This window comes from Hemiscyllium ocellatum, chromosome 14 (assembly GCF_020745735.1).
Source record: "Hemiscyllium ocellatum isolate sHemOce1 chromosome 14, sHemOce1.pat.X.cur, whole genome shotgun sequence".
Lineage (NCBI taxonomy): Eukaryota > Metazoa > Chordata > Chondrichthyes > Orectolobiformes > Hemiscylliidae > Hemiscyllium > Hemiscyllium ocellatum.
This window is the reverse complement of record NC_083414.1, coordinates 4,212,173-4,226,581: the sequence shown is the minus strand read 5'-3', so window position 1 is coordinate 4,226,581 and position 14,409 is coordinate 4,212,173. Positions and strand designations below refer to the sequence as shown.

General features: G+C 47.7%; 1 protein-coding gene across 5 annotated transcripts in view; it reads left to right on the top strand.

Moving 5' to 3' along the window:
- Window positions 1-250: 250 nt before the first annotated feature.
- The window catches only part of LOC132822220 (uncharacterized), a 70,373-nt gene continuing 56,214 nt past the window's right edge, over window positions 251-14,409 (top strand). For 3 of the 5 annotated variants that reach the window (XM_060835320.1, XM_060835319.1, XM_060835316.1), the window contains exons 1-4: window positions 251-592; window positions 5,694-5,893; window positions 9,287-9,381; window positions 10,669-10,761. In XM_060835320.1, coding sequence (XP_060691303.1) covers window positions 5,851-5,893; window positions 9,287-9,381; window positions 10,669-10,761 — 231 coding nt within the window. In that variant the 5' untranslated portion in view covers window positions 251-592; window positions 5,694-5,850. The remainder of the gene's footprint in view (window positions 593-5,693; window positions 5,894-9,286; window positions 9,382-10,668; window positions 10,762-14,409) is intronic. The other 2 variants (XM_060835317.1, XM_060835318.1) reach the window with 2 other exon arrangements.

The following is a 14,409-nucleotide window of genomic DNA, read 5'->3' as shown; positions in this document are numbered from 1 at the left end:
AGGACTGATCTTTCATCCTCAGAGAGGGGGAGATCTGGAGGGATGGTGAAAATCTGGCAAGGCTGGGAGCTAGGACCTGGTGTGGGACTGGAGCTGGGGGCGGGGTTAGGGGCGGGGACAGAGATCGAAGTAGGGGCGGAGTTAGACGTGGTGACGTTGCTCGACGTGGGGGCGGGGTCATGCGTCGTGACGGAAATAAGCGTGGGGGCGGGGTTACGTGAAGACTTTCACTGTTGGGGCTCCATCTCTGCCTGTCCACTCACTCCTTTCCTCCTAACCGCACCACCACCCCCTCCCCCCCCGCCCCGCCCCGCTGTCTTTAGTGTATACCGCCTGCTCCTGGCTGCTTTCTGAAGGGGCACAGCACTCAAAACGTTAACTCTGTTTCTCCCTCTGCAGATGTTGCTGAGCTTCTCCAGCAACTTCTGGTTTTAGCAGGAGGACGCAATAACTCTGGTACGTTAAGTCACAAGTTATTTCACATTCCTTTAGATGTTAAGAGCGAGTCAGGGGAGAAGCAACACGTGGAGCAGACTGCCGTCACTGTGATCACTGACGCCTGTCCCAAGCAAAGCATCTTCCTGAGCTGCAGGTGAGTGCAGCCTCCCAACACTCCCTCCCATCAACGGCTGCTTGTACCACCAGGCAAACACACCAGGGACGCTATGCATTTATATGGCACCTGTCACCTTCAAATGTCCCAGGGGACAAGTCAGATGAATTGCTGAAGGGGTGATATTGGGGCAGGTTGACGAAGGTTTGTCCATTAGGCGTGTGTTTTAAGGGTCTTCAAGAAGAAGAGGGAGTCGGAGAGGTTTAAGGAGGGTTTTTCACAGCTTGTGGACCAGGTTGGTCAACAGAGTCAAGAGTGTGGTGCTGGAAAAGCGCAGCAGGTCGGGCAGCATCCGAGGAGCAGGAGAATCGACGTTTCAGGCAAAAGCCCTTCATCAGGAATCTTCATCGAGCGTATGCTTTTCCAGCACCACACTCTCTACTCTGATCTCCAGCATCTGCAGTCCTCATTGTCTCCCCGGTTGGTGAACGGACAGTCATCAGTGGCAATGACTCTCACTCTGTCAGAGTGCGTTAGGCCCCAGTCACATTGAGGTGAGCAGTGGTTGTTTGGTGCTCTGTCACCGAGCTCTAGCGACCGGGATGGTCGGAGTGAGGTGAGTGTATGCAGCCTTGGCTGTGCACTGCAGGGAGTTGTCCTCATTCTCTGGTGATCTTTCAGCTTCTGCCAGCCTCTGGGAAGAGATCAATCAGACAGGATTCCTGCTCATTAGCCAATGAGGTGGGTCAATACTGATGGGGAATTCAGTGCTCAGGTTTCCATGGGAATAAGACCTGAGTTCTCTTTGGTCAGTATGTTCACTGAGGGACTATAGGCCAGTGGCTACACAGTGGGAGAATAATTGTTGTTGACATTACAGGGACCAAGCCTCAATGATCAAATGGATGGCAAAAGTTGAAAATGGGTGGCAAATTCACAAAGAAAGAGTTCATAACATTGGCTGTTCAGCACAGAAACCAGACAATGGGCCAACTGCTGGAGAATGGGCGTAAGAATAGATAGGTGCTTATTTATGTCCAGGCCAGACCTCAGGGCTGTGTACATGCTGTCGATATCCGGGACTCTGTGGCAGTTCATTCAGCCGTCCTCCCCAGTGCTCGTGTTTTCACCTCCTCTTTTATCCCTGCCTTATCACCGTATCCCTCTATTCCTGTCACCCTCATGAGTTTATCCAGCTTCCCCTCTCAATTCTCTGGGAGAATGCTTTCCTCAGTCTCCCCAAATCTTAGGGGCAAGAAATTTCTTCCAAACCCCCTGTCGGATTTATATGTCCCTGCAAGTGATCCTCACCAGTACAACGAATTTCACCATGTCTTTTTCTTATCAAACTTCTTCAAATTTTTAAACACCTCCCAAGGGTCAACCCATCCTGATATTTCTGGTCTCCTTCCTATCGGAAAGATGTTGTGAAGCTTGAAAGGGTTTAGAAAAGATTTACGAGGACGTTGCCAGGGTTGGAGGGTTTGAGCTACAGGGAGAGGCTGAACAGGCTGGGGCTGTTTTCCCTGGAGTGTCGGAGGCTCAGGGGTCATAGAGTCATAGAGATGTACAGCATGGAAACAGACCCTTCAGTCCAACCCGTCCATGCCAACCAGATATCCCAACCCAATCTGGTCCCACCTGCCAGCACCCGGCCCATATCCCTCCAAACCCTTCCTATTCATATACCCATCCACATGCCTCTTAAATGTTGCAATTGTACCAGCCTCCACCACTTCCTCTGGCAGCTCATTCCACACACGTACCACCCTCTGTGTGAAAAAGTTGCCCCTTAAGTCTCTTTTATATCTTTCCCCTCTCACCCTAAACCTATGCCCTCTAGTTCTGGACTCCCCCACCCCAGGGAAAAGACTTTGTCTATTTACCCTATCCATGCCCCTCATAATTTTGTAAACTTCTATAAGGTCACCCCTCGGCCTCCAACGCTCCAGGGAAAACAGCCCCAGCCTGTTCAGCCTCTCCCTGTAGCTCAAATCCTCCAATCCTGGCAACATCCTTGTGAATCTTTTCTGAACCCTTTCAAGTTTCACAGTAGCTTTCTGATAGGAAGGAGACCAGAATTGCACACAATATTCCAACTGTGGCCTAACCAATGTCCTGTACAGCCACAACTTGACTTCCCAACTCCTGTACTCAAAACTCTGACCAATAAAGGAAAGCATACCAAACGCCTTCTTCACTATCCTATCTACCTGCAGCTCCACTTTCAAGGAGCTATGAACCTGCACTCCAAGGTCTCTTTGTTCAGCAACACTCCCTTGGACCTTACCATTAAGTGCATAAGTCCTGCTAAGATTTGCTTTCCCAAATGCAGCATCTCGCATTTATCTGAATTAAACTCCATCTGCCACTTCTCAGCCCATTGGCCCATCTGGTCAAGATCCCGTTGTTATCTGAGGTAACCCTCTTCGCTGTCCACTACACCTCCAATTTTGGTGTCACCTGCAAACTTACTAACTGTACCTTTTATGCTCGCATCCAAATTGTGGGCGGCACGGTGGCACAGTGGTTAGCACTGCTGCCTCACTGCACCAGAGACCTGGGTTCAATTCCCGCCTCAGGCGACTGTCTGTGTGGAGTTTGCACATTCTCCCCGTGTCTGTGTGGGTTTCCTCCGGGTGCTCCGGTTTCCTCCCACAGTCCAAAGATGGGTGGGTCAGGTGGATTGGCCATGCTAAATTGCCCGTGGTGTTAGGTGAAGGGGTAAATGTAGGCAAATGGGTCTGGGTGGGCTGTGCTTTGGTGGGTCAGTATAGACTTGTTGGGCTGAAGGGTCTGTTTCCACACTGTAAGTAATCTAATCTAATGTATTGTGTGGCTTGTCCTTACCACCCTTCTTAAACAGTGGCACCACGTTTGCAAACCTCCAGTCTTCCAGCACCTCACCTGTAACTATCGATGATACAAATATCTCAGCAAGAGGCCCAGTAATCACTTCTCTAGCTTCCCACAGAGTTCTCGGGTACACCGGATCAGGTCCTGGGGACTTATCCACCTTTAACCGTTTCAAGACATCCAGCACTCCCTCCTCTGTAATCTGGACATTTTGCAAGATGTCACCATCTATTTCCCTACAGTCTATATCTTCCATACCCTTTTCCACAGTAAAAACTGATGCAAAATATTCATTTAGTATCTCCCCCGTTTTCTATGGTTCCACACAAAGGCCACCTTGCTGATCTTTGAGGGGCCCTATTCTCTCCCTAGTTACCCTTTTGTTCTTAATATATTTGTAAAACCCCTTTGGATTCTCCTTAATTCTATTTGCCAAAGCTATCTCATGTCCCCGTTTTGCCCTCCTGATTTGCCTCAAGTGTACTCCTACAGCCTTTATACTCTTCTAAGGATTCACTCGATCTATCTTGTCTATACCTGATATATGCTTCCTTCTTTTTCTTAACCAAACCCTCAATTTCTTTAGTCATCCAGCATTCCCTATACCTACCAGCCTTCCATTTCACCCTGACAGGAATATACTTTTTCTGGACTCTTGTTATCACATTTCTGAAGGCTTACCATTTTCCAGCCATCCTTTTATCTGCGAATATCTGCCTCCAATCAGCTTTTGAAAGTTCTTGCCTAATACCATCAAAATTGGCCTTTCTCCAATTTAGAACTTCAACTTTTAGATCTGGTCTATCCTTTTCCATCACTATTTTAAAACAAATAGAATTATTCATTGACCCCAAGGTGCTCCCCCTCTGACACCTCAGTCACCTGCCCTGCCTTGTTTCCCAAGAGTAGGTCAAGTTTTGCACCTTCTCTAGTAGGTACATCCACATACTGAATCAGAAAATTGTCTTGTACACACTTAACAAATTCCTTTCCATCTAAACCTTTAACACTATGGCAGTCCCAGTTGATGTTTGGAAAGTTAAAATCCCCTACAATAACTATCCTATTATTCTTACAGATAGCTGAGATCTCCTTACAAGTTTGTTTCTCAATTTCCCTCTGACTATTGGGGGGGTCTATAATACAATCCCAATAAGGTGATCATCCCTTTCTTATTTCTCAGTTCCACCCAAATAACTTCCCTGGATGTATTTCCGGGAATCTCCCTTTTCAAAAAAGCCACTCCCCCTCCTCTCTTGCCTCCCTTTCTATCCTTCCTGTAGCATTTGTATCCTGGAACATTAAGTTGCCAGTCCTGCCCATCCCTGAGCCATGTTTCTGTAATTGCTATGATATCCCAGTCCCATGTTCCTAACCATGCCCTGAGTTCCTTTGCCTTCCCTGTTAGGCCCCTTGCATTGAATTAAATGCAGTTTAATTTATTAGCCCTACCTTGTCCCTGCCTGCCCTGACTGTTTGACTCACTTCTGTTCTCAACTGTATCCATCTCAGATCGATCTCTTTCCTCACTATCTCCCTGGGTCCCACCCCCCCACCTTACTTGTTTAAATCCTCCCAAGCAGTACTAGCAAATTTCCCTGCCAATATATTAGTCCCCATCCAATTTAGGTACAATCCGTCCTTGTACAGGTGACTTCCACCTCAAAAGAGATTCCAGTGTTCCAAAAATGTGAATCCTTCTCCCATACACCAGCTCCTCAGCCGTGCATTCATCTGCTCTATCCGAGTGACCTTATAGAGGTTTATAAAATCATGAGGGGCATGGATATGATAAATAGACAGTCTTTTCCCTGGGGTGGGGGAGTCCAGAACTAGAGGGCATAGGTTTAGGGTGAGAGGGGAAAAGGGATCTGAAGGGCAACTTTTTCACGCAGAGGGTGGTACATGTATGGAATGAGCTGCCAGAGGATGTGGTGGAGGCTGGTACAATTGCAATATTTAAGAGGCATCTGGATGGAATGAATAGGAAGGGTTTGGAGGGATATGGGCCAGGTGCTGGCAAATGGGACTAGATTAGGTTGGGATATCTGGTCTGGATGAGTTGGACCGACAGGTCTGTTTCCATGCTGTGCATCTCTATGACTCGAACTTTTCCAGTCCATCATTTCTTGCACTCTCTCCCATTTCTCTGTACTCCTTTCAGAGCTGGAACTGTAGAGAATACTCTAAGGTTTTGTACAAGTTTGAAATGAGCTTAGCCCATCCTTTCAGAAGTTAATCTCCCCAGCGTTTTGATGACTCTGTTTTGCGTGGTTTGTTGCAGTGGCGATGAAGTGATAAAGATTTGGGATCCGTACGGTTTTCTGTTGACTGAGTTGGTTCTCGATCCCACACTCAGCTCTGTGTGCTTCCTCAATAACTTTGGAGATATTCTGATAGGCTTCAAGGAGCAGCTCTTCCTGATACCTCACAACAAGTTAATGGTCAGCATCCGAGATGATGTTTCTGACAATTCAGCCAAAGGTACGTTGTTCGACTCCAGGGGAACATAACATTTTTGGGCAAAAGTATCTCAGGAGTGAGGGTGGAAATTCACTGTGGGTGTGTATATTGGGGAACGAGAAATGGTATCGTGCATAGAAACAAAAAATGCTGGAGAAACTCAGCAGGCCTAACCGCATCTGTGGAGACAAAGTGGACCCGAAATGTTAACTCTGCTTTTTCTCTCCACAGATGTTGCCAGACGTGCTGAGTTTCTCCAGCAATTTCTGATTGTGCTTCTTTTTTCTAGCATTTGCAGTTCTTTGGATGTTTTTTGAGGTTTCGGACTCCAGATCTGGAACACTCCAACTGAAGGGGAAATGATACAAGATCCCAAGTAATTCTGAAAAGGGAATGGGACGTGGATCTACAGAGAAGCTGATTTTCCTGTGTTCTGGGGAGAATGCTGGGGGTTGGGGTGAGGCATGTGGTGGGGGGAGGGGGAATGGGGGAATGGTTTTATTGGAGACCAGATGGTGGTGATGGCCATTCTCACAGACAAAGACACACACACACACACACACACACACATGCATGTACGCACGCACATGCACACGTGTATGCGCACACTTACCCACACAGACAATCACATATGCACATATAAGCACACACACGCATGCGTACACACACACATAAGCGCATACTCGTACACACAGACACGTACGTGTACACAGACACGCACACACATACATGCACACACATACATACACACACATATACACACAGACACACATGTACACGCACGCACATGCGTACATACACCCACGTACGCACACCCGCACACACGCGCACATACATACACACACACACGCACAAACACACGTACACACATACGTGCACATACACACACATGCATACACACGTGTACACACGCGCACAACACACACGTGCACATACACACACATGCACACACACACGTGCACACATGCACACACGCACACACACCCACACACACATGCACATACACACACATGCACACACACACACTTGCGCACGCACACACACGCGCGCGCACACACACATACACACACATCACACACGCGCACACACACATGCACGTGCAAACACACACGCACACACACACACCTGATTGTACTGATACAACAGTATGCTGCGAACGTGCTGATTAGCAGCAGAGAGGTTTGCCAGCGATGAAGTTCTCAGATTTGTGTGGAACCATTGGAAGCCCAGCCATTACTGTCCAGCACGCTCTCCCCCAGGCAGCTGGATTAGACACATTATTTACCGAGCAAGGAGTTAAGGGTCATGTGGGAAACAGGCAGGAAGGTGGAGTTTTAAAAATTTCATTCCTGGGATGAGGGTGTCACTGGCCAGGCCCGTTTTTATTGTCCATCCCTAATTGCCCAGAAGCCAATGAAGAGTTAACCAGATTGCAGTTGGTCTGGAGTCACGTGTAGATCAGGCCAGGTAATGCTGGCAGTTTCCTTCCTTAGTGACCCAGATGGGTTTTCCAACAATGGATTCGTGGTCATCATTAGACTCTTAATCCCAGATTTGTACTGAAATGAAATCCCACCATCTGCCATGGCAGGATTCGAACCTGGGTCCCCAGAACATTGCCTGGGTCTAAGGATTAACAGTCGCCCACCCTGTTGAGGCCATGGTGGAATCAGCCATGATCATATTGAATGGTGGAGCAGGTTTGATGGACCGAATAGCCTACTCCTGCTCCGAGTTCTGCGAATCTTAAGGAGTGGATAATCGCTATCCAGCCTAAAGTTTTAGTACAATCCTTCAACACACAGTGTTTGTAAAGTGGTTGGTGTGGGGCTCCAATGTGGGTTAGTCAGATCAGCCTCGACCTAACTAAAAGGGTGGAGCAGTGTTGATGGGCTGAATAGTTTACTCCGACACATTTATGCTGTTATGTGACAAACACAGAAAAGGCGGGAGAAACACACCATCAGCAGAACGACAAACTAAAACAGAAACAGTTAATTACAGTCAGCATAAGAACTAGGAGCGGGTGGAGGCCATTCAGCCCTTCAGAGCCTGCTCTGCTGCTCAACATGATCATGGCCTGATCTCATCTCGGCCTTGACTCCAATTCCCTGCCCGCTCTCCATAACCCTTCACCCCGTTACTAATTAAACATCTGTCTATCTCCTCCTTAGACTTACTCAGTGTCCCAGCATCCACCGCGCTCTGGGAGAGTGAATTCCACAGATTCATGTCCCTCTGAGAGAAGGAATTCCCCATTGTCTCTGGTTTAAATCTGCTGCCCCTTATCCTAAAACTATCGCCTCTCGTTCCTGATTGTCCCACATGAAGATCCATCCTCTCTACATCTACTGTGTCAGTCCCCTTGAGCATCTTATAGACCTCAATTAGATCTCCCCTCATTCTTCTAAGCTCCAGGGAGTATCGGCCTAAACTGCTCAATGTCTCTCATCCCTGGGATCAACTAGTGACCTTCCTCTGTACTGCCTCCAACTCAACTACACCCATCCCTCGGGCAAGGGAACCACCACATGACATCACCAACCCAATGAAACCCAAACATATAAATAGAAAGCAGGAATCATCAGCAGTGCTTCGTCCAGAGACTCACTGAAGATATTACATAGTAGGGTGATAAAACGTCTGAAAATGAACCTTCCAGCTCAGTGAGCAAACCTACATCTGGGAACCACCACTGTATACACAGTACTCCAGGTGAGGTCTCTATGTACTCAATGACCTGGCCTCCAGAGCCCTCTGTGGGAACGAGGTAAGACCATAGTACCATAAGAACAGAAATTAGGCCATTCAGCCCATCCAGTCTGGTCTGCTTTCAATCATGGCTGATAGGTTTTCAACCCCATTGTCCCACTTTCTCCCCTTTGATTCCCTTGACAATCAGGAACCCATCTGTCTCCGTCTTAAATATACTCATGATGTGGAGGAGCCAGTGTTAGACTGGGGTGGACAAGTTAAAAAAGCACACAACACGAGATTACAGTCCAAGAGGTCTATTTGGAAGACAGTAGCTTTCTGAGCACTGCTTTTGGACAGCTACCTGATGAAGGAGTGGCGCTCTGAAAGCTGGTGCTTCCAAACAAACCTGTTGGACTATAACCTGGTGTTGTGTGATTCTTAACTTCAATAAGATGCCTTGTACAGTTGTGACAATACCTCCCTATTTTCATACTCTAAGCCTTTAGCAGTTAAGTGTAATTCCAGTATGATTATATCCAGGCTGCAATGTATTGCTGGATTCTGCAGTGGTTTGAGAGGGTGACTAACACAGCTTTCAGCAGGGCAGTTAGGGCTGGACAATAAACACAGGCTGAATCTAAAAACCCTGAGACCAAATTGAAATCCGTGTCCTAGGAGGGTTTCTCACTCGGCTACTCTCTAACTTCCTGACTTCAGAATCTGCTATTTATGAGGATCCAGCGGTGAAATATGAACTCAAGGACACTGTACAACACCAAGCGGAATCAATCCTTGATCTCGATTCTTATCTGGTAGGTCAAAAGCTCAAAGATCGTTTGTAATTTAATTTCCTAAAGTGACACCTTATCCGACTGATCCCTTCCCAATATGTGGGAATCACTGGCAAAGGCAGGAGTTTGTAAGCCCTTCCTGGTTACACTGAGAAGGCAGTGATTAGATTTCCAACAGAGCAATGGGTTCAACCAACTTCCAGCACAGATGGGAGTGAATCAGAGCTCAGTGCTGTCCCTGTCCCTGGGAGTGTTAGACGGGGGACAGTGTAGAGGGAGCTTTACTCGGTATCTAACCCCGTGCTGTCCCTGTCCTGGGAGTGTTTGAAGGGGGACAGTGTAGAGGGAACTTTACTCTGTATCTAACCCCGTGCTGTCCCTGTCCCTGGGAGTGTTAGACGGGGGACAGTGTAGAGGGAACTTTACTCTGTATCTAACCCCGTGCTGTCCCCGTCCCTGGGAGTGTTAGATGGGGGACAGTGTAGAGGGAGCTTTACTCTGTATCTAACCCCGTGCTGTCCCTGTCCTGGAAGTGTTAGATGGGGAGAGTGTAGAGCGAGCTTTACTCTGTATCTAACCCCGTGCTATCCCTGTCCTGGGAGTGTTAGATGGGGGACAGTGTAGAGGGAGCTTTGCTCTGTATCTAACCCTGTGCTGTCCCTGTCCTGGGAGCGTTTGACGGGGCATAGCGTAGAGGGAGCTTTACTCTGTATCTAACTCCGTGCTGTCCCTGTCCTGGGAGTGTTTGATGGGGGACAGTGTAGATGGAGCTTTACTCTGTAACTAACCCTGTGCTGTCTGTGTCCTGCAAGTGTTTGATGGGGCACAGTGTAGAGGGAGCTTTACTTTGTATCTAACCCTGTGCTGTCCCTGACCTGGGAGTGTTTGATGGGGGTACAGTGTAGAGGGAGCTTTACTCTGTATCTAACCCCGTGCTGTCCCTGTCCTGGGAGTGTTTGATGGGGGGACAGTGTAGAGGGAGCTTTACTCTGTATCTAACCCTGTGCTGTCCATGTTCTGGGAGCGTTTGATGAGGGGAAAAGTGTAGAGGGAGCTTTACTCTGTTTCTTTTAGCACCTATAATATCAAATAGAGGTTGTGTGATTGGAGAGCTGGAGGGTTCAAGGAGCTGACCATTAACTGGAATGTTCTCTGAAGATGAGGATATAATTGCCAGCAGTTCCCAGTTGGAAGGTCAGAACCCCCCTAGAGTGTCCTTGCTGGATTTCCCTGTGACCTGGGGCTATCGCTCTGTCCCACTGGCTGAACTCTGCAAAGGTCACTTTGCTAAACACTGTCTCTTTTCAGGTTCCCTTTAAGCACTTGGATTTTTCGAAAAGTGAAGTTATGTCGCTGGCCTCCGAGTCGGAGTGTGATCTGGACCTGGAGGAGACGGAATCTGTAAGTGGCACTTGGCTACTGCTGCAGGTCAGAGGTCATCCCTTCCCCCCTGCCTCCGCCGAGTCTAGGCTCTGCTTGTGATCCCAAAGAAATGAAATTCTGAACGAGGTACACCTTCACACAGCTCAGTAACTGAGTATGAAATGGATGCGAACCTCTGGATACAGGACACAATCTGCCCTGGATCCAATCAATTGGAATTTCTTCTGGAAATGCAAGAATGATGTTGTATTCTGAGATCGTCTCTGTCACTTCTCAGTAAATGACCGCATTATGGTTACTATAGCAACAGCCTCTGATGTAGCGCCATGTTAGCAGCTGACACGATATTTAAAATGAGGTATAAAAGAATTGGAAAATTATGGCAATCCATGATTCAAACAACAGCCAAAAACTGAAGCTTGGCAGGGAGTGTCACAGACAGAGCTCTTTGCTGTCTGTTTACTGTCGGATCGACTGCATCAGGAACGTTTTATAGTGTCATTGATTGATACAGCACAGAAACAGATTCTTTGGTCCAATCCGTCTACACTGAGCACGTTTCCCACTTGCCTGTGTTTGACCCATCATTTTGTGTTGTGCCCACCCGTTGTCTGTTAGCTGAGGTAATAATTTCCTTAACCATTTGTTTGAATGGCTGCCATCATGGCTAAAGTGAGGACTGCTGATGCTGGAGATCAGAGTCAAGATTAGGACAGTGCTGGAAAAGCTCAGCAGGTCAGGCAGCATCCGAGGAGCAGGAGAATCGACGTTTCGGGTAAAAGCCCTTCATCTTGCTTTTCCTGCTCCTCGTGTGCTGCCCGACCTGCTGTGCTTTTCCAGCACCACTCTAATCTTGGCTGTCGTCATGTCAGGTTGTTGGTGAAATAGAAACAGTAATTCAAACCTTCAGGAGAATCATTGTCAAGGAGCAAGACCAGAAGTTGCTGGAAAAGCTCAGCAGGTCTGGCAGCATCTGTGGAGAGAAATCAGAGTTAACTTTTCAGGTTGAGTGACCCCTCCTCAGAACCCAAGGAGTTTCTGTTCAACCTTGGAAAAATTCATTGAATTTCCCAAGGTCTCTCTGGACTTTTTTCTTGTTACCAATACATTGTCATACCCACCAAATCCATAAATATAGTCATGTGACTACCAGGAGCCATTTTGTAAGATTCTTGCTGTCAATTTTATGTTTCCTTTTCAAAATTGAGAATGTTACAAGAAAACATTCATGACACAATGAGGAAAAGCTTAGACAAGGGGTCGGTTTCACGAAGTGTTGAGCAGCATGAGGTAGAGAGGTTTTGGATTTGGGGAATTCCAAAACTTGGGGCCTGTTACTTCACCAGGAGGGAGCAGCACCCTGAAAGTTTGTGATTTCAAACTATAACCTGGTGTCATGTGACTTCTGACTTTATCCACTGCCGTGCAACACTGGCACCCCCACATCAGGGCCTATTTGTTTAAACTGACGTCATGTTCAGTACAATACTGTGGGCTGAAGGGCCTGTTCCTGCACTGTACTGCTCTACGTTGTAAGGCCTATGTAGCTGAAACTATGCTTAATAATTGCAGAGTGATTAAGACTGGATAAGTAACAGCGGTCAGAGTTGGAGGCGAAGTGAGATCTCAGCGGTTTGGAGGAGACAAAGACACAGCTGGAATTGAGAAACCCATGAGACTTTTAAATAGTTGCTTTGCTAATGGACTAGGGATCAATGCGAGTCAACAAGTTTAGTGAATGAGATTTAAGGCTGAACTGTTAGAGTCCATAGGGAACAGGAGGGGGTCACCGAGGTGGGCAAGTGCTGGAATTAGCCAGCAGTTAGGTCCCTGTCTCTCTCACAGGCCGGTGTCCCCGTGGAGAGATGGAAGGTTTATTCACCGTCCCTGTCTCTCTCACAGGCCGGTGTCCCCGTGGGGAGACGGAAGGTTTATTCACCTGTAAACTGGGTCACTAACTGAACTAATTAAAGGGCAGCCTGGTTTCTCGGAGAGAGGAGAACAAGAAATGAAGATAGTGAGACATTCTGAGATGCCCAGGAAACCTCGTCTTAGAAAGGAATGGGGCAACTGTTGATTGTACATTTGGTTATTATTACATTGTTGGGAATGCATATTCATAATTAAGCATAATGTAGAAAAAAACATGGTAATATGGAACTGTTTGGATCGTTACAGATCACCCTGACTATCTCAGTGCTGCTTTCCCATTTAACTCCGTTTTCCTTAATGAGATAACCCTTCAGAAAGCTAATGGTTTCCATATTGAAATTACTCCATGATTGAGCTTCCTCACCCCTCTAGGTTCAAGAATTCCAAATGTCCACCTCTTCATCCCAACCTTAAATGGACCAGGACCGGGGTGTCCTTGTGCATGAACCACAACAAGTTAGTTTGCAGCTGCAGCAGGTAATTTAAGAAGGGAATTGGAATATTGTCCTTCATTGCTAAAGGGATTGAGTTTAAAAGCAGGGAGGTTATGTTGCAGCTGTACAGGGGGCTGGTGAGGCCACATCTGGAGTACTGTGTGCAGGTTTGGTCTCCTTACTTGAGAAAGGATGTACTGGCACTGGAGGGGGTGCAGAGGGGGTTCACTGGGTTGGTTCTGGAGTTGAGGGGGTTGGCTTATGAGGAGAGACTGAGTTGAAGAATGGGGAGGGAGCGGGAATCTGAGCGATACATATAAGATTATGAAGGGAATAGATCAGAGAGAAGCAGGGAGGTTGTTTCCATGGAAACAGGGAGCATAGCTTCAGAATAAGGGGGAGCTGATTTCGGAATGAGTTGGGGAGTAACTCCTTCACCCTGAGGGTTGTGAATCTCTGGAATCCCCTGCCCAGGGAAGTAGTTGAAGCTTCATCATTGAATAAAGATAGATTTTTGAACAGTCAAGGAATTAAGGGTGAAAGCTGGGGGGGGAGGGGGTAAGTGGAGCCGAGTCCATGAAAAGATCAGCCATGATCTTATTGAATGGTGGGGGCAGGTGTGATGGGCCGAATGGCCTTCTCACGTTCCTAGTTCTGATGTTCTTGCGACTGCTGCTTACTCTGAGATTCCGTTCCTTGTTACTCGATTCCCCATTCAGGAGACACGTCCTATCTCCATCCATCCTGTCACACCCTGCGAGAATTTGATGAGTCAAACCTGTTTCCTCAATCTCCTCATAAAACACGTCCGCCACCTCAGGGATCTCCTTGTGTATGATACTCCGGGGAGCTTTCAACAAGTGTTTGTACAACTGCAGCAATTCCACCGGAAACAAACACCAACATCAAACACCACTGAGAACCAACTCCCTGTCCTGGCCTTCCCAGGTAGATGCGATGGTCAAGAAGGCACAAGAACATCTCTGCTTTCTCAGAGGTCAGCATGGCCAGAAGGACCCTCACCAACTGCACCACTGGCAGCATACAGTCCAGGTACATTACGGCCTGGTCCAGTATCTGCTCTGCCCAGGTCCATGAGAAACTACAGAGGGTGGTGTGCACAGCCCAGCCCATCACAGACACCACCCTCCCATCCACGGGCTCCATTTACATGGCTCACTGCCGCGGAAAGGCTGCTGACATCATCAAAGACCCCTCCCACCCCGGGAATGCTCTCCTACAACCTCCTCCGTCCGGCAGACGGTACAGAGCCCAGAACACACGCACCAACAGCTGCAGG